Source organism: Vombatus ursinus, unplaced genomic scaffold (assembly GCF_900497805.2).
Source record: "Vombatus ursinus unplaced genomic scaffold, bare-nosed wombat genome assembly UNPS02000749.1, whole genome shotgun sequence".
NCBI classification, from domain to species: Eukaryota; Metazoa; Chordata; class Mammalia; order Diprotodontia; family Vombatidae; genus Vombatus; species Vombatus ursinus.
Window position 1 is genome coordinate 23,526,352 of NW_020940527.1, and position 20,767 is coordinate 23,547,118.

The 20,767-nt window shown below is 41.0% G+C and overlaps 1 protein-coding gene across 4 annotated transcripts; it reads left to right on the forward strand.

Annotated features, from left to right (window-relative positions):
- Nucleotides 1–87: 87 nt before the first annotated feature.
- Nucleotides 88–19,568, forward strand: LOC114042674 (cytochrome c oxidase assembly protein COX15 homolog). Of its 4 annotated transcripts, none has more exons than XM_027861361.1 (9): nt 88–279; nt 1,278–1,468; nt 2,192–2,314; nt 3,051–3,237; nt 5,097–5,264; nt 13,763–13,844; nt 14,757–14,911; nt 16,775–16,888; nt 19,112–19,568. In XM_027861361.1, exons 1-9 carry the CDS (start codon nt 196–198, stop codon nt 19,241–19,243), a joined length of 1,236 nt encoding a protein of 411 aa, XP_027717162.1. In that variant the 5' UTR covers nt 88–195; the 3' UTR covers nt 19,244–19,568. The 4 variants fall into 4 exon arrangements, with proteins under 4 accessions (XP_027717162.1, XP_027717170.1, XP_027717176.1 ...); XM_027861369.1 differs by having other exon boundaries at nt 94–203; XM_027861375.1 differs by lacking the exon at nt 1,278–1,468 and having other exon boundaries at nt 194–279.
- The last annotated feature ends 1,199 nt before the right edge of the window (nt 19,569–20,767 follow it).

Here is a 20,767-nt window from a genome sequence, read left to right on the forward strand (position 1 = left end):
AAATTTCCGGCAACGTACTCCCTGCGTCCGTGATCACGTGACGAGATAAGCCCCATCCCCTGCGACGGACTCTGCGCGCCCCGGAAGTACATTTCTTCACGGGGAGGAAGCCGGCGTGGAGCGACTGAGGAAGTGTGCAGTGGAGCAGTGATTTTTGAGGGCCTCGCAGTCCGTCCAGCTGCAGTCACGTTCACGATGCTGCGGTTACTCTTTCCTCCTCTAAAAGCGGTGCTAGGGAGTCCAGGCGTCCGGCTCCTGGCTACTAGGGGGGCTCCCCGGGTACGGGCGCCCCAGCAGGGTTCTCAGAGGATCAGAGCTAGCTTAGGGAGAAGTGAGGGGCGGGTCTGGGGTCAGTCAGGGCGGAGAGGGAATGAGGGCCAGCGATGGGATGGGCCCGGGAGCCCGAGGTCGTATTGGAGGGCCACCCCTGCAATGTCCTTTTATTCATTCCTTGTTCTGTTATTGTCCTGATTCTGCCCCGCAATCACTTTGTATATGTTTTGTACCTGTGTACATGTTTCCTGTCCCCCAATAGAAAGTAAGTTCCTTGAGGATCAAATGGGATAATGTATGTAAAGCGTTATGCGAACCCCAGAGCGATATACAAATGCTAGATACTGTTGTTACTTTGTAGAGCTGGTTTTGAAGTCTGGAAGACCAGGGGGCAAATCACCACCTCTGTCCGTGTCAGTTTCCTCAATATTGACTAAATGGATGAATGAATGAATGAATGTATACCCTTTGGAAGTCATAAGTTTTCTGAGCCTCAGTTTCCTCATCAGAAAAATGAGAGGAATGGATTAAGTGATCTTTAAGATTTCTTCTAGTGATATATCATGTTATCATAATGGCGTGTGATTGACTCCCAGCTCTGACTTCATAGGATCATAGATCAAGAGCTCAAGATTTAGAAGGGGACTCAGTTCCAGTCCTCTTCTTTTAAGTTGTAGAGGAGGAACTGAGTTTTAGACAAGTCCAGTGACTTTCCCAGTTCTACATAAGTATCTGATGTAGGACTTGAATCTAGATCTTCCTGATTCCAAATCCAGCTGCTGCGTACTACCTCCAAGTTGTGAAGAAAGCCCTTTGAAAACAATACTACTATAATTTGTGAGTTTGATAAAATGTCCCCTTGTCTTCATGGAATTTATAACTAGTAAGAATTGGACAAGGCAATATGGTAGAAAAGCATAGAGTGTACTAATGGTAAAGGTTTAGCATATTAGAAGGTCTTACCTTCATGCTAAAACCATGATATTTCTTCCCTTGGTCCTTAGTGTGGTTGCCATTATGGGCAAAAGCTCCCTCTCTTGCAAAGGCAGCACAGTACTCTGTCTGAAGTAGCTTTGCAGTCTGGAAGTGGGGCAGTGTCTGTCCCCACGAAGGCTGCCAATCGGATTATGGGCCGTTGGCTCTTGGTCTGCAGTGGAACAGTAGCAGGAGCAGTTATTCTTGGTGGAGTGACTAGGTGAGCAATCCCCAATAAAACTTGAAATGAGTTAGGAGCTTCATCATTTACTATCCAGTGAAGACCTGAGTTCAAATCCAGCCTCAGATATTTACTAGCTTTGTGACCTTAGGCAACTCATTTAACCCTGCTTGCCTCAGTTTCCTCATCTGTAAAATGAGGGAAGAAAATGGCCACCCACTTCAGTATCTTTGCCAAGAAAACTCCAAATGGGGTCACAAAGAGTTGGACACAACTGAAATGGCCGAACAACAAATAATTCTGATGTTTTTCAAAAGTACAATAATGCAGAGTGAAAAGAGCACAAATTTCAGAAACAGAATCTGGGATACTTCCACTAACTTGGGCAAATTATATAAACTCCTTGGGCCTCAGTTTCCTCATCAGTCAGATGAAGGGGTTGGACTATATGATCTCAGGCTCTTTTCAGATCTGAAATTCTAAACCTCTAAAAATACAGAATGATAGATCTCATAGGAAAACTTGATATTGCTAGTCAAAGACTAGTAGGAAGAGAAAGGGAAAGATGAGAGAAAAGGTGGGATAAACGTGTGCCTGATTTAAGGAAAATTAGGAAAAAAAATTATTAGTGAGAGGAGGGAAAGCAGAATGTTATCCTTAGCAAGGTTAAATTCAGATATTTATTTCTTTAGTCTGTAAGTAATGGAGCCAGTAGATTTCTTTTAAGATCTTAATATTGTCCATTTCTATTTTCATCTTAAGGTTGACAGAGTCTGGGCTCTCCATGGTAGATTGGCACTTGATAAAGGAGATGAAACCACCCACAAGCCAAGAAGAATGGGAAGCAGAATTCCAAAAATACCAGCAGTTTCCAGAATTTAAAATGTAAGCACAATAATTTGAAAGTAGTAACAAGCACCAAATGTTTGTTAGGTGAAATTGAATTGAGTTTATGAGTGGAAGTATGGGGGAAAACAAAAAATGAATCCCATAGGAACATCCTAATCTGCTTTATTTATTTATTCATTTATTTTTACTATTTCATTACCTATAATCAAATATTTCAAAATATGTGATTCTCTTTGTTAGTGTCTGGTTCTGATAGGCTTTGTGTGTTCTCTGGACTATACCTGAAACTCCAACTTGGCATTTTGGTCATGGAATAGACTTGAGAATCCTGCAGGAGGATAGGATATTCCTCTGAGGAATGCCAGAGTAATACTGAAGATACTGAATTTTCCTTAATGTATGTAAAATGCTGTTTGTATTGAATATTCCAGCAAATGAGAGACTAGGTCAACAATTTTACTTGACTTCTTGGATTCTGGAAGTTAAACTTCTTAGTGCAGCTTGATTTTGTGTGTACACACACACACACACACACACACAGACACACACACACCCCCACCCCCCCCCCCCCCCAGGAAGTAAAAATCTCCCATTGACAAATAAGATATACTGTAATGTTTACTCTCTTTAGCAAGGAGCAACTCCTGCCTTCAAGAAAAAAAAAAGGTATTTCCTATTTTGTGAGGCTGTGCAAATGTACCTTTGTTTTATCATGTTAAACTTAACTAAAAATATTTTCTTATTCTCTTTTATTGATTTCCCTCTCACCTAGCTTGAACCATAACATGACCTTGGCAGAATTCAAGTTTATTTGGTACATGGAGTATTCACACCGAATGTGGGGACGGATTGTGGGCCTAGCATATATCCTTCCCACTGTCTACTTTTGGAGAAAGGGCTGGCTGAACCATGGCATGAAAGGTCGTGTTCTTGCCCTCTGTGGCTTGGTCTGTTTCCAGGTGAGTCATAAAAGATTCAAAGATTTTTAGAAACATCCACTTGAGCTTACAAATCAACCTATTTTTTGACTAAATAATGTTTTGTTTCATTGTTTCTAGATCCCTTCAGAATTAGAAAGCCTTTCCTAAGTATCATAACTATTTTTTTGTGCCATTAGATTTCCTCTTATAACTGGGGCTTGGATTAGATAATCCTCAGGTGCCTTCCAGTTGTGGATGTATAATCCTTGTAACTGTACCGTAGAATGTTTTGAAGTTGTGTCAGGGTGGCATTGGTTAAGAGTGGAGAGCTTGGGAGTAGGGGTTTTATCTTAAGATGGCAGCAAGACATCTAAGTGAAGTGGGAACTAGAAAGCAGGTGAGAAATCAGAACTAGAGATTTAGCTGAGCAATAGAAAGTCAGAGTAGTCATTCCTTCCATCAGTAAACATCTACTGTGTGCCAGTTACAGTGCCAAGCACTGGGAATAGAAAAGGAAAAGCAGGCCATGCCCTCAAGGAGCTTGCAATCTAATGGTGGAAGACAACATAGAAGGAAGCTAGGGAGCAGGGGGAGGAGGAGGGGGATGGAACATGATGACAAAGTCCTGAAGAGTGAAGTTGAATGGGAAACTAATTGATGGCTGGCCTGGATGCCCTCCTTAAGTGGAGGTTCTGAGAGGAGCTCTCCAGTCAGGGGGCATGACCCCAGGGCCAGGGGGTACGATAAGGTTTAAGTTACAGGATTGAATTGATCTTGCCAAGTGATGAGATTCCCAGAGTAGTTAGTGAAGGCCAAGTCCTGAGGAGTGCAGACAGGTGAGAAGCGAAGACTCAATAGGGATTGAAATTGTATATGTCAAGTTCCTGAATGAAAAGAGCTTTAAAAGACTCCCCACAGTTAATGGGTCAGTGAATATGAGAGCTTGAAAGATGCTAGAAACATGAGGCAGAAGTACAGTGTCCCTGGAGCTGCAGAAACACGAGTCCAGAGCAGTGGAGAAGGCTAAAAGGAGGTAAGGGCATCAGGACTCGCCTGCTGAGAGACAGAAGATGAAAGAGGAATTGGAAAAGGCAGAGGGGAAACTGACTTTTTTCAGAGTGAGAAATATGTATGTTAAAGGCAGAGGGGCCAAGAAAGATGCCAGAAAGCTTCTAGGAGTATAGGGAAGGGCAAATCACTGTGTGATTCCCCTTTACCATTTTTATATACACAGAAGTAGTTTAAAATTAACACCAAGAGCTGCCTTGAAGGGGGAAAGAAGTCACAAAAAGGACCTTTCAGAGTCAGATAACCTGATTCAAATCCTGTTCTGTTTGTATGACCTTCAACAAATCATTTAACCTCATTGCTTCTCAGTTTCCGCGTCTATAAAAGGAGAGGGTTGGATTAGATGATCTCTAAGAGCCCTTCCTGTTTGAAATCCGTAATCCTGAGATCTTTTGCATTGGGGGGGGGATGGGAGGTATAGGTACCATCTAGGGAGCCACTTCACAACCATAACACTGTCTCTTCAAATCACTTGAGCTGGTGATTGCCCTTAGTGCTATGGCTTTGATGCCAGAGCAGAAAGGGATAAAGGTAGAATCAATGTCCCTTGGATAAGATAGGACCCAGAGCACATTTGGAGCTGTTAGATTTTTGAAGTGTGAGGGGAGAAATATCCTGAAGTTACTCCACAAAAAATGGATAGATGTTGGGGGAGGGATTTGTCTAGCTGTGGAAGGGGGTAAATACCAATTTCTGGAACCTCAGGGACATGGGAGGACACTATTCATTTAGCCTCAATAAAGTTAAATTATTTCTCTCCAAGGTGTGTAGTTATGTGGTTGATTTGAATCATGTTGTATCTCTCACTCTCTCTCTGTGTTTGTTGTTAGGGACTGCTGGGATGGTATATGGTGAAGAGTGGATTAGAAGAAAAGCCAGATTCTCATGACATCCCTCGGGTGAGCCAGTATCGCCTGGCTGCTCACTTGGCCTCAGCCCTTGTCCTCTATTGTGCCAGCTTGTGGACTGCACTCTCCCTTTTGCTTCCTCGAGACAAGGTAAAAGGCAGTCTGCATGCCGCAGACAGCTGTGATGTCTGCTTGTATTCTGTAGTGATACTGGTGTCAGGGAATGTCCTAGCTCATTGCAGATTTAGAAGTTAGTGAACTGTGGATGATGGTTGACCTAAATAAAGTTTTCCTTGTAATGAAGTCTACCGATGTTTTAGAAAGAAAATGTAGCCAAGAATGAAAGGAACATTGAATTCTACGACCTAAATAACTCATGTCATAGAATGCTGCATGATTTTTGGAAGAGACCTGGAGCATAGTCACCCATGGCAGAATCAATTTAAGGGCAGGACATTTTATCAGCGTGCCAGTGTGCAATGGAGTCCATTGAAGATGATGAGAAAGTTTTAAATAATGAAGTTGGAAGAAGTCTTATGGGAGCAATGCCTCTTTACCTTTTTTGGGTCCTGCATCCCTTTGGCACCATCCAGGAAAGCCTACAGACCACTTCTCAGAAGATTGTTTTAAATGCATCAAATAAATACATAGGATTACAAGGGAATACCAATATGTTTAGTTATAGTTAGGTACAATTTTTTAAAAAACGAGTCCGTGGACCTCAGGTTAAGAACCCCTTCACTAAAAGACCAAACCCTAGGCTCTCCAATACCCAAAGGAAGAAAGATGAGATTCAGACCAAAGGTTATCTGCGAATGTAAGGTAACATAGAATAAGAAAAGTGTTATATACTTAGTGTTATCTTTATTACTTGTTGAATCCAGGAGAATATAGTGTGTGCATAGTACTTTAGTGATGTGATAATGTGTGTTCTATATATTAGTTCAAGGACACTGTAACTGGACTAACTTAATGTGTAAAAGCAAGGCATGATGCTTTTTATAGAGATCTTTGATACTGATGTGTTCCATATTGTACCTATATGACACTTTCATCATTGTTCACACCAATACACTTTATAGCAGGTGTGAAAAGCATAATAAGCTGCCTAGAATGGCCAGAAAATAGTCCTGGATAAGCTTTGGGTGGGAGTGTATTTGAGGTGATAATAGAGCCTGTAAATAGAATCATTGAAATTGAGAACTTGAGCTTGGGAGAAAGTTCTCGTCTAGAGATACAGCTTTGGGGTTATCTCCATTAAAGTGATAGTTGAAATTGTAAGAATGGGCAAACTTTATAAGGGAGAGTGTAAACAGAAGGCTGAATACAGAGACGTGAGGATTAAGAGCATTTAAGGAGTGGACTGGGAAGGAGAAGGAATTAAAGGTGAGAAGAAGCAGGCAGAAAATTAGGAGAGGCCAAGTGGAGTGACTAATTGAAGGAGTTTGACAGTGAATGGAAGAAAAATAAGATAAGGGCCTAGAGAAAGCAGGGGCAAGTGTACAAGTGGAGTATTAACTTTTTCTTTTGGTAAATTTTTTATTCATTTTAAATTTAAATACAAAATGAGAAAAAGAAGAAACCATTCCCATGTACACAGCAGAACATAAGAGAGGATTCAATATAAAACCATAAATTTCCATTTCAAGAAAACCTGTATAATAGAGGATTAATTTTTGAGAGTAGAGACACCTTTTTTGATTGGTTTGTTCAAGAAATATTGATTGATATAGAAGAGAAAGAATGAAGAATGGATAGAAAAAAACCTATCTAGAAGTGGAGAGGAAGAAGGATGGGGTGTTCACATCTAATTGCCTTCCTCAGGACTAAGTGAATGAAAGAATGATGATCACTGACAGATTAGAGTCGTTGGAAGATGATCCATTGTCTGGAAGGGGAATGATGAACTGAGTTTTATGATTGGCTTTACCGAAACAACAACAAGCATTTGTGGAGTGCCTGCCGCGTGCCAGGTGCTGGGGCTACAAGGACAAAAAGAAATCCATCGTTGCCCTCAAGGAGCTTACGTTGGGCGAGACAACAGAAACAATATAAATATGTGCAAAATCAATGCAAGGTAATTTTTGGGAGGAAGTACCAGAAGCTGGAGAGATTAGTTAAGGCTCCATGCAGGAGACATTGTTTGACTTGAGCTTTGAAGGAAATTAAGGATTTTAAGAAAGAGCTGAGAGCTTTCTGGGTAGGTAGCCTGTGCAAGGCACAGAGGAGTAAGGCCAGTTGGGCTGGATCACAGAATTTGTGAAGGGAGGAATGAAGAAGCCTAGAAGGGTACACTAGAGCCAGGTTGTAAAGGATTTTAAATGCCAAACAGAAGAATTTGTATTTGATCCTAGGGGTAATGGAGAGCTACTGAAGTTTTGTGAGCAGTGAAGTGGTCACACCTGTGATCTAGGACGATCACTTTGGCAGCTGTGTGGAAGATAGATTGGAGAAGGGAGAGACTTCAGGCAGCGAGACCAAGAAGGAGGTTTTTGTATTAAGTCCAGACAAGAGGTGATGAGGGTCTGAATTCGAGTGGTGGTTCTGTAAGTAGAGAGAAGGGAAAAGATTGAAGAAATGTGGAAGGAGAATTGACAGGACTTGGCACCCTTTTGGATGCGAGGGGTGGGGAGCGTAGGGTCAAGGATGACTCCCAAGTTTGCAAGCCTGGGTGATTGGAAGGGTGGTGGTAGCCCTCACAGAAATAGGGAACCTAGGAAAAGAAGTGGAATCTAAGGCAGAAATGCCTGTGCACTTCCAGTTTGAAATATCCAGCAGGCAGCTGATTATGTAAGATTGGAGCTCAGAGCCATATAAGTAGCTCTTCAAGTCACCTTCAAAGAGATGCTTAAACCCGTGGGAATTGATGAGGTCACCAAAAGAGATTGAAAGAAAGAAGAAAATAAGGTCCAGGGCAGAGCCTTGGAGTTCACTCAGTGGGGCAGGGTTGTACATGATGATGCAGCAAAGAAATCCAAGGAGGAGAATCAGGGTCATGAAGGCAGTCAAAGTCAAGAGAGCAGAGTCATGAAAACCCAGAGGAGAAAGCATACAGAAAGCAGTAGCCAAAGCATCAGATACTGCAGAGAGGTCACGAAAGAGAAAGACTGAGAAAAGGCCATTGGGTTTGGCAATTAAGTAACTGGTAACATTGGAGAGAAAGAAGAGTTTGAGTTGAGAGATTATGCTGGAAGCCTGATTATGAGGGTCATTGAGGAGTGGGTGATGGGGGAAGTGGAAGGCACGAGGGTAGACAGCTTTTTTAGTTTGGCTGTGAAAGGGAAGAGAGGGGATGATAGCTTGAGGAGATGGTAGGGTTAAGTGAGGGTTTTTTAAGGATAGAAGAAAGCTGGATGTATCTATAGTTTTATGAACATGTAGAGGACAAAATGAGGTATGCATGTGTGTGTGTGTATGTGTGTGTGTGTACGCATGCGTGCGATTTGCAGTGAATTTGTCTTCAGAGTTGCTTTTTTTTTTCTCATTCTAATATTGAAATTAATTTGTCTTACCTGAGCCTAAACCACTCGATAGTTGGGAAAGGCTGCACATAAATGTTTTGAGTGTCAGTGAAAAGCCAACATAGAATTAAAAATTGGATAACAGTCTACATTTGGATGATTTTATTGCTTTCCTACTTTTCGCAGTCCAGCCTAGAGAATAGGTAGTCTACCCTTGCTGCCTTCCTCAAAATCCACCCCCTCTTTATCATCTATAATCTGGCATGTGGACCTTCCCAAAACTGAATTCTGGACACCTCCTAAGTACCTGGTCTTCTTCAGTTCTCACTCTTTAAAAAAAAAATCTGCTTCTAGCTTTTGTACACTATTGAGTATTCCTTCCTTGAAACCTTTTTCCCTTTTGGTGTCTGTGATACTTCTCTCCTGGTTCTCCTGCCTCTTAATCACTCAGTTTCTTTCCACTAACTATATGTATTTTCCAAAGTTCTTTTCTCAACCCCTGCTTTTCTTTCTCTTTCAGAGATCTCATTCACTAGTCCCTCAGCTATCACTTTGTGCACATCAGTCTTTATAGAGAATGATATGGGTACATAGGAAACTAACTGACCATCCTGAGTTTTAAGACAAGAAAAAAAGAGCAGGAAATGGAGGATAAATTTTTTTTTTGAGGCAGTTGGGGTGAAGTGACTTTCCCAGGGTCACACAGGTAGTGAGTGTTAGAGGCTGGATTTGAATTCAGGTCCTCCTGACTCTAGGGCTGGTGCTCTATCCATAGCGCCACCTAGCTGCCCCCGAGGGTAAATTTAAAAGCATAGCACAGTCCTATAAGAATAGTGACAGGAATACTAAAATTCAGAATAAAATGAGGCTGGTTGAAAACAACTAAAAACAACAAAAAGCATTTTTTTAAAGCTATATTTGGAGAAAGAGAAGATTCAAAGGAGAAGACAGGAACGTTGGGGTGGGAGAAGGCGGAGCTCCTGAGCTCTTAAATTGTTTCTCTTTTCTCTGCCAAGAGGAATAATCTTTAATTGCAAAGAACAAAACCAAAATTGGAAACTGAAACTCAGAATAAGTAGAAAGCTAGCAAGAGATCATCTAGCTGCCTCTGGGTGAGATCAAGTCACTAGACTCAAGCGGACCACATCACAGTATCCTGAAGGAATTGACAGATATTCAGCCGAACCAGTGATAGTGAGGCCCCCACTGCCTCCACAGTGCTAGACTTGGGTAAAAGTTACTAGTTTTTAAAAGGTAGGAGAGCAGAATCTGTAGACTACAGGCACATGAGCTTGACTTTGATTTCTGTGAAAAGTCTAGATTGGGTAATCAAAGAGATGGGTAAATGAGCATCTAGAAATGGAAGCAGTGATCACTAAGAGGCTATGTGGCTTCTATAAACATTGGTCATACCAAGTAATCTCACTTCTTTTTTTTTTTTGGACAGATTACTAAATTTACACACACACACACACACATATATGTAAGGTTGTAGATATAATTTACTTAGATTTTAGTAGAACACTTAACAAATTCTTTCATCTCACATCTCATCACAATGAGATAAGGGCTAGGTGATAGAACAATTAAATAGATTTGGAACTGGTTTAATGGCTAGAAACCAAAAAGCAGTTATTAATGGTTTTATGTCATATTGGAAAGAGATCAAGAGTGGAATGCCCCAAAGAGCTGACTGTGGTATTTAACATTTTTGTCAGTGACTTACATATGAGCATGCTTATCACATTTACAGATGACACAAAACTGAGAATAGTTAACACACTGAAAGACATGATCCAGAAATATCTTAACAGCCAAGAATGTTGGTCCTCATCTAATAATTTTGAATTTAATAGAGATAAATATTGAGTTTTAAACTTTGGATTTTAAAACTTAGCTTTGTAAGTATAAGATGGGAAAGGTGTGGCTAGACAGCAGTTTACCTGAAAAAGGTCTGGAGGTTTGAGTACATTAAAGGTTCTTTATAAGTCAGAACTGTAATATGGCAACCAGTAATGCTAATGTGACCTTGGTCTTCATTAAGACAGGCATAGCTTCCAGGAATAAGGAGATGATAATACAGTTGCTGTTGTGCCCTGCTCAGACTATGATTGGAATGTTATATTCAGTTCTGTGTTTTTAAGAAGGACAGTGATAAGCTGGAAAGTTCAGAGTAGGATAGCTGGAATGGTTAGGGTCCTGGAGATAATTTCATGAAGATTGGTTGAAGGAATTAGAAATGTTTAGCCTAGAGAAGAGAGGAAAGGAGAAATATTTGAAGAACTATCATGTAGAATGACAAATTAAGACTTTTTCTCCTTGGCCATAAAAGGCAAAACTAGGAACAATGAATAGAAGTTTAAATAAACAAGTTTAGGGTTAAGATAAGAAAAAACTCTAACAATTAAAGCCAGCCAGAAGTGGAGTGCCCTGCATTGGCAGAGACTAGGTTCTCCCTAACTTGAGATCCTCAAAGGCTGGATGATCCATTATCAGATATATTGTAGAGGGAATTTTTATTCATATATGGGTTCAGGAACTAAAGCTGGAGAGATGAGTAAGCCATCATAGATCTGAAAGGTAATTGCCCATATGTGTTAGAACTAGAGGGCAAAGTGGAGATATAAAGAATCCATTGATCACGCCCAGAAAGAAAGCCCCAAAGGAAAAGTCCCAGAAGTGTCACAGCCAAAATCTATAGCTCCCATGTCAAGGAAAAAAATACTACAGGTGTCCAGAAAGAAGCACAGCCAGGATCATGCAAGACCTGGCAGCTTCTGCAATAAATGAGAGATCTTGGAATATGGCATTCTATAAGGCAGAAGATAGACTTAAAATCAAGAATAACTTAGCCTGTGAGGCTGAGTAAAATCCTGCAGGGGGAGACAATAGACCTTTAATGAAATAGAAGACTTTCCAGCATTTCTGATGAAAAGACCACAGCTGAGTAGCAAGTATAAAATGCAAACACAAGAGTCCAGAGAAACCAGAAAGGGTAGTTGGAAGGATGAGAAGAAATGTGTCTCTTCAGACCTCAGTATCTCCAAAAAGCATTAAGGGAATTAAAAAAAAATTTTTTTTTAAAGAAAGAGTACTTGAGAGTAGATTAATGTTATTCAGTAGTTTTTAAGAAGGGAAAGAGAAAGTGGGGGCGGTAAAAGGAAGGTAGAAAGTACTATTTCTACACTATCATGTCGAAAATAGGAAGAAGGGGGTAGAATTCTCTGTTACTCATAGTTGGAGCAAGTGAAAAGAATATCTAAACAGGGGGGGGGGGGGGGAGGAACAGGCACTGTATGAAGCTTGCTCTTATTTCAGGTAGACAAAGGAGAGTTGAACATACGCGCCTAGACACAAGGTTTGGTGTAAAAATATATCATACTCATAGGGACCTATGGGAGGGGCAATTTTCATTTGATTTCTCTAAATATAATGTCCAAGCTTTTTTTTTTAATCATTGTTCTCAGGGAATCTAATGATCCTTAAATCTCGGCCTGTTTTCTAGATCAGTTATTTTTTGTATCAGGTATGTTAGGATTTCCTCAATTTTTAAAAAATGTCTTGCTCTTTCACGAAACCCTAGGAATTGCTCTCATTTGCATTTCTCTAATTATTGGTGGTTTGGATCATTTTTATATGGCTTTTGTTATCTTATATTTCTTACCACCCAGTGCCATCTACAAGGGAGGCAGGCCAACTTTGCTAAGGTACCAAGGCAAGGCACCCTAAGGTAGGGACAGAGGGCAGCATGGGCCAGGCAAGTCAAACTACCAGCACCCTCTGGACCAACCATCTCCCCTCAGACCCTGATGGCAATAGACCAGGATCCTGAGCCTAAGAGCCTTGGGAATAACCATGTGCTGGGCTTTTCGCCCAGTGCCTTCAGCCACCATCCTGGGCATCTGCTATCTCTATGAAGATGTAGGCCGGCAGTTGCTCCTGCAGGAGCTACAGCCACATCTACTGAAGATCTAGAAAGGAATGCTCTTATCCCCAAAGTCGCTGGCCCTGTCAAGTGGTCCAGTCTTGGAAATGGACACCATCTTATCAGTGGAAATGACAGAAAAGAAGAGGCATTAAAATCTGCTTTGTACCTTAAGGACCCGTGGGGCCTTTCTATCTTACTTGTAGCTGAAACCTTTCATGTGTGTTGTTTTCCCCTTTAGAATGGGATCTCTGTGAGGGCCGGGTCCATCTTACTTTTCTATCCATATCCCCTACACTTAGCACAATGCTTTGCCTTTAGTAAGTGCTTAAGAAATGGTTATTTCATTCATTCATTTCTTGACAGAGAGGTGATGGAATCAGGGCGCAAAAAGAGATAGTTTTTAGATATGGCCACTGTGATGATTGATTTTGCTTGTCTATGCTTATTTATTACAAGGGATATTTTGGTTGTTCTTGATTTTTAATTGGAGGAACAATGGAGGAGGTGATGAAAGATCAGCAATAGTGATAACTGTCCCCACCCCAACAAAGGCTCCTGAAACATTATTTAAAATGCACAGAAGATGGGGCAACTAGGTGGCGTCGTGGATAGAGCACCGGCCATGGAGTCAGGAGGACCTGAGTTCAAATGCGGCCTCAGACACTTGACACCAGCTGTGTGACCCTAGACAAGTCATTTAATCCCAATTGCCTCACCAAAAAAAAAAAAAAATGCATAGAAGAGCACCTAAGGAAGTTCAAAAGGAGTCACAAACAGGAGAGTTTTGAAAATAAAGTGAAATTTGTTATATACATTCTAAAAAAGCAAGAAAAATGACCCAAAGATTCACGTGTTTATATACAATCCTCTTTTTATGTTTTGCTGTGTATGTGGAAATGCTCTTTTGGGGGGGGTGTTTAAGTGCAGAATATTTTTTTTTTAATTTTTTTTTAAAGAAAAAAGAGAAAACTGAAGTAGACATAGACTCATTTTTTTTTTTTTGCTCTGTTGGCACCTTGTCAGTGCTCATCTAGTGAATATGTAACTGACTCATCCTTGTTAAACACTCAATACTATACAAAACAGCCTTACCTCTTAGGACAGATCTCTTCAAACATGGTAAAGCATTTTAACCTCCTGCATTAGCCACTTAAATGCCTTTATTCTTCACTTTTATTTGGCTTTGAAAAAAATGTTGCCAGTTTTTAGATCTCGCAATATCGTTTGTCTAAGTGATTCATCTTTCTGGTGTTGTACAGTTGCCGGAAACCCGTCAGCTCCTGCAGTTGAGGCGATTTGCTCATGGGACGGCAGGCCTGGTTTTCCTTACAGCTCTTTCAGGTATGAGGCATTGCTACCAGTTGAGTGCTACCATCATTTCATCTTGTGATCCTCTCTTGAGTCCTCGTGCCTTCCTACTGTGTCCCACCTCCCCATCCCTTCTATTCATCACTCTCCCCCTCACCCCTCCTCTCCCTTGCCACCATCCCCTGCTGTCCAGCCTCTGTTTTCTCATCACCTTGATTCTCAAATATGAGTCTGTATTTCTCCGTCTTTAATTTACCAGTCTTTTGTCACGTCAAAACGTAATTGATGAAATAGCAATGCTCTGAGGGATGTTTTCCTGAGAAAGCATTGCTTTCATCCCAGAGATGTGAGAGATTCCACATTTGCTCCTTGCTTCACTTTACCAAATCAATTTTGAATCTGTAATCCATAATTTTGTCTAAGCCTTCCCTAAATGTATTTTTCTCATGGAGCACCAATGAAGGGTAAAGATTATTTCGTGATCATTTAGTACTGCCAAAGAGATTTACCTGAAGTGTAAATTTAGCCATGTCGCTCCTAATCAATGAACTCCTGGGGCTCTCTATGGCTACTTGATTAAATATAAAGTCGTTCGCTGCCACCCAGCCCCAGCCTGCCTTTCTGATCTTCTTATACACATATTACTCACCTGGCTGTTATTTTTTGTGCAGTGTATCATGTAGGTGTGTACCTGTGATTTCCTCCATTCAAACAAGTTTATTTTGTCTTTGTGCCCACAGAGCCTGGCACATAATAGCTGCTTAACAAATGCCTATGGATTGATTACCAGAATACCTCTATTACTTTTACTGTTTCTGCCCTGTAGCACAGGGATAAAAAATTAGTGTATTTGTTTTGTGGTGGGGTGCTTTTTACGTGTAAAAAGGTATTATATTTGTTAGTTTCTCTCTTATTTTGAGTTTTTTAATTTATCTTGAACTACAGGGGCCTTTGTGGCAGGCCTGGATGCCGGACTTGTATACAACTCCTTCCCCAAGATGGGAGAGCGATGGATCCCAGAGGATCTCTTTACTTTTTCTCCAGTCCTTAGGAACGTCTTTGAGAATCCAACCATGGTGCAGTTTGATCACCGAATCCTGGTATGTTTGTCTTAAAAGGAAGCTGGAAGTGGAAGGGCTATTTACATACCCAGTCCCACTCAGATCAGCACAGGATCTTTGGCCTGATCAATTTCTGGCCTGGGATTGTTTGTCCCCCCTTAGACAGCCTAGTGGCCCCCCAGCCCCACACGCTGTTAACTCTCAAATTATGGTAGACATGCCCTTGGCCCACTAGCTACCACACTTGGCAATTCCGTTCATTTCAACAAATATTTTTCGAGGGCTTATCAAGACCCTGCTTAAGGCGCTAAGAATGCAGATGCAGAAACAAAATTCCCCACCCTCAAGGAGCATACATTGAAACATTTATTAAGCAACTGGTGATTGCCCGGCTCCATTAGAAGTAAAAAAAGATACAGTCTTTGCCTTCAAAGGATTTACAATCTGATGGGATATGACGTGAATACCGTGGAATGTAAGCTACTTGGAAAGGGATTATTATTTGTTGTTGCTGTGTCACCAAGGCCTAGCATAGTGCCTGGCACACAGCTGCTTAGTAAGTGTTGAATAGAATCGAACGTGATATAAGATAGAATATGAAAAGAATAAGGCAGAAAATAAAAATTAAAAGTATAATTGGCAAAGAGCTTTGGAAACTTCTTTTAATTCTGTAAAGAGTGTTTTATTGGTAGTTATATGATTCCTGTGTGTTACAGTAGGTTAACACCCAAGTATTTTGTGCATGTTGTTATTTTGATGAAATTTTTCTTTGTACGTCTTCTTGGGTTTTATACAGATAGGCTAATAATTTCTATAGTTCTATTTAATACTTTACGGAAGCTATTAATTATTTTGTAGTACACAATGTCATACAGCAAAACGAGTGGGACTAAAAAGCTGGACCTTTACTTCTGGGAAAAGTTTGGAGTGGGCAAAGGAACTTTGCAGTTTCCTGAAACAATTCCATTTCGGTGTCCTCACATTAAATTTTGGTCTTAAACTTGTGTCTACTTGTATTATCTATACCAGATGTGTGTGTGTATACACATATATGTATATATATTCATATACATTTGAACCTGTGAGTGCATATGTACCTGTATATAATGACATGTGTATCTGTATGTGTCCATTTACAGATGTATGTATACATACACATACAGATGAATAATCTCTACAGGTTATATGGCTGCAAGATATGGCTTAGTCTCGGGAAAAATAAAAGGAAGAATTACAGAGAGTGATGGCAGGGTATATAGTATATATGAACAGACTGAAACATATGACAAATAAGAACTTTCAAAGAATAAACTGGATTAAGCTTGTCATCAAGGATTTCCCTGCCTAAGAAAGAAGATGGGCTCCTTATGTAGTGAGAAGGAAGAATAACAGGTAGAGAGCCTGAGGTCCCCCTTAATGCCTTCACAAAGTCAGGAGAAAAGGAAGGCTTTCAGTAAACTTACGGCGAGACAGCATGGGTGAGTCATTGAGGGGACATCCAAATCAATGACATCACAGCTCTAGTTGACCACTAACTGTATTTCTTAATTTTTTCATTGAATTTCTTGGGTTCTCCAAGCAAACCATCCTGTTATCTATAAAGAGAGATAATTTTGCCTGTGTTCATTCTCAGTTTCTTGTTCTTGTTGCTATAGTTGATATTTCTAACACTGTATCAGAGGATCGTGAAAACAGCAACCATGCTAGCTTTACCTAGATCTTTTGGGGAAAGTGTCTCCATTGCAAACAATCCTGTCTCTTGGTCTATACAGCATTATAGATGGACATTAGTAATGTTGCCAGAAAACAGCATATATTTACAGAGTCTAAGAGGTGGAAGAAATTGGGGAAAAGTCATTATTTCTTATGAGCAGCTCTGACCAGCTTCTTCCTTTCTTGCAGGGAATCACTACAGTCACAGCCATTACCGGGCTTTACTTCCTCTCCCGGAGAATCCCCCTTCCTCGAAGGGCCAAAATGGCTGTGGCAACATTGCTGACTGTGGCCTATGCACAGGTACTGAGCACTTCTTTAATTAGCAAGGTATATACAAGGGACAGCACAGGATTGAAGGTAGAAGGACCTGGGTTCAAATCCCAGCTCTGCTCTTAGTACCTTTGTGACCTTGGACAAATCCCTTCAGCTTTCGGTGCCTTAGTTACTTATGTGTAAGATGAGGGTGTTCATGTAAATGAGGACTAAGGACCCTTCTAGCTCCTGATCTTGTAATCCTATAATGATGATGGTAATAATGATTGCCAGCATTATATGATACTTTACAGCTTCAGAGCATATTGCCTACATGATCTCATTTAATCCCCACAACAAACCTGTGGCATGAAGGTAGTATGGGTGCTGTTATCATCCCCATTTACAGATGAGGAAACTGTGACTAGTGACACTCCCATAGTCTTGCGATGCTGAGTTTGGTGTGTTTTTCCGTTATGTCACATGTTTTAGTTGGAGCATGTCCTTGATGTCACTGTGTTCTGCTCACAGCTCAGAACTTTCCTGCCCCAGACTGTGGAGCAGCAGAGATCTTAGACATATAAATAGCTGGCCAGTATGTGATAAACGATTGCCTCGTCTGATGGCTTGTGAATGTTCACTTCCATTAAACAACTGTTTCCATGTAAAATCCCAGCCCAGTTCATGATCGTGTCATGGAGGTGATCCTGGATTGTTATTGGCTCAGCAGGCCAATGTAGGTTTTACCAGACCGGATAGGCTTTGGGTATGGGCCAGTGACGCACTGGATGGGTTTTGTCTGGATCAGCCTAGCTGTGTTTGGAGGGGCTTATTGCCTGGGTGGTCTACAGAAGAATAATGTTTTTATCTACAGAAATTCTCAAAGATTATTCAGATTGTGGAGGGCTAATGTGTAGGTAGAGGGAGTATTCATGCTGATGAAATCATGGATCTTGGAAGGATTGATGGAAGTTTAACAGAGGGGATGACCTGGTTGGATGTAGAACTGGGTGAGTGAGACCCTGGAGGTCATAGAGTCCAACCCCACTCATAGCTGAAGAAATGGAAGTCCAGAGAGACCAGTGACTGGTGAAGGCCAAGGCAAGAAGGAAGAGGCAGAGCTGGGAACTGACTCCCCGGTCTTGGGCCTTTTCCACCAGGCCATTCTGCATCCCTTTTGTCTGGATTTTCCCCTTGGACCAGGGATAATGCCTTGAACATAGCAGGAGCTTAATAAATATTGACTGGATACATGAACGAAGTAATGCCCTGTGCTGTCTTTCCAGAACCACCCCATCTTTCTTGATTGTCTTTCCCTGATCTATACCATCTTTTCTCATTCTCTTTTTACTGTGAGCCCCAGAAGCTTTCTCCTTCCACTGTTTATCAGGGATCTGTTGCCTTTCCAGCCATACTATGGTTCTCATAACCGGGGCCCCTCTTAAGAACCAGGAGCTAGAAATCTGGATTCCCCAACAATATCATGTTGTGGAAAGAGTTTTGGAGTCAGAAACTGGGTTCAAATCATGTCTACGATGTCTACTACCTGTGCAGTCTTAGGCACGTCACAAACTTAATTTGGCTTCAGTTTCCTTATCTATAAAATGAAGAAGTTAGATCAGATCACTTCTGAAGTCCCTTGCAGCTCTAAATCTAGAATTCAGTGAACCTATGATCTTTTGTTGTTCAGTCATGTCTGACTCTTTGTGACCCTGTTTGGGGTTTTCTTGGCAGAGATACTGGAGTGGTTTGCCATTTCCTTCTCCAGCTCATTTAACAGATGAGGAAAATGAGGCAAACAGGTTTACCTGCCTTGCCCAGGGCACACATCTATTAAGTGTCTGAGACTGGATTTGAACTCATGAAGAGGAGGATTCCTTGGCTGTAGGCCTGGCAGTCTCCACTGTGCCTACCCAGCAGTTGCATCATAGATGTGACCACATTCTCACAAGACTTAGCTACTCTTCTTTTCCCCAAAATAAAGGAGCATTTGAATTTTTGGCATTGTGATGTGTACCTCCCCTCCCTCTGTTGTATCCTTTTGTATTCTCTATAATCTGCCTTTTTGCCCTCTGTGGATATAGCTTGATTATGTGCTATTAATTATTATGGAATATTTCCACTTTATTTTACATTTAATACTAATGGGAAAACAGATGGAAATACAAAAGCTTATTTTATTTTGGCTAGCCATATTCAGTTTCTTTTAAAAATCACTATAATTACTATTGTTCTCATTTATTCATTGTGGTTTTGTTTGTTTTTCAACAGGTGGGCTTGGGCATTAGTACTCTACTAATGTATGTTCCAACTCCTTTGGCTGCAATTCACCAGTCAGGGTCCCTGGCTTTACTCAGTGTTGCCCTTTGGCTTATGAATGAACTGCGGCGAATCCCAAAGTAATGCTCAGGGCAGCTACTTTCTGGGCCATGCCTAGACTTTTGAGAGCTCTGTAGGGGGCATTGGGCTTCCACTCCTGATAGATTGAAGAAATGATGTGGGAGATAGATCAGATGATCAAGATGGAGTTACTGGGCTGAGGATTCTTTGTCAAATGAAACAAAACTACTCTTTACCCCTAAGGTGAATAGTTGTCACTTGCTTTTTAACATGGTGTCTAAGAACCCTCCAGACTTTTAGGACTCTGATTCTTTTGATCCAGCAGTACCACTGCTAGGTCTGTGTCTCAGAGAGATTTAAAAAATAAAAATAAGAGGAAAAGAACCTATTTGTACAAAAATATTTATAGCAGCTCTTTTTGTGGGGGCTAAGAGTTAGAAATTGAGGGGATGCCCATCAATTGGGGAATGGCTGAACCAGCTATGGTATATGATTGTAATGGAATATTACTGTGCTATAAGAAATGATGAGCAGGCTAATTTCAACTTGGGAAGATTTACATGAACTGATGCAAAGTGAAGTGAGCAGAACCAGGAGAACATTGTACACAGTAACAGCAATATTGTACAGTGAAGATGTGAATGACTTAGCTATTCTCAGCAACACAATAATTGGAGACATTCCCAAAGGACTCATGATGAAAAATGCTATCTGCCTCCAGAGAAAGAACTGATGTTTGAATACAGACCGAAGCATACTGTTTTTCACTTTTTTTTTGTTTGAGTCTTCTTGCACAAAATGCCTACTGTGGAAATGTTTTACATGATCAAATGTGTGTAACCAGATTGCTTACCATCTCAGGGAGGGGGGAAAGGAAGGAAGGATAGAATTTGGAACTCAAAACTTTAAAAAAAAGAGAAGTTAAAACTTGTTTTTACACGTAATTGGGGAAAAAAATAAAATATTATTTTAAAAGATGCTGATTCTGATACAGTCTTATGGTATATGGGGAAACAAAATGTGAAGTATTGGTTAAGAAACTTCTTCTCAAGCTGTTCCTTTGCCCTCAGTGGTCACTCTGTTTTCTGGTCCTCCAGAGAAGTAGCCTCTATCATTGATGTTTCCCTTTCTGGCACACAACCTCAGTCCTGTTGTTTCATTCCGCCGGGGCTCTCCTGGCTGAGCTGCCTATGATAGGTCAGTCATGGAAAAGGCAAAAGCTAACTGACTCAAAGTCAGGACATGTGGCAGTATGACTTTGGGCAAGTCACCCAGCCCCATGAAGCTCTAGGTCTTAAAATGAGAAGATTTTACTAAACGATATCAAAAGTCCCTTCTAATTTAAAATTCTGTGTATGCGTCCAGAAAAGCACACTACTAACATATTGTCTGGCTGATGTATTACCTTAGATAATGATGCTTTAGCCCAAGTAAAGTGGTAAGATTTTTAGTCAAGGGGGCTGGGTAGAGGTTCCTTAAAGAGTAAAGGATTCTGCCCACATCACAGTTTTCCCAAGAGCCAGCTGTGCACACGCTCCCCTACGGACATATTTCAAGACTAAACCAGAATCCTAGGGCTAGGGCCTG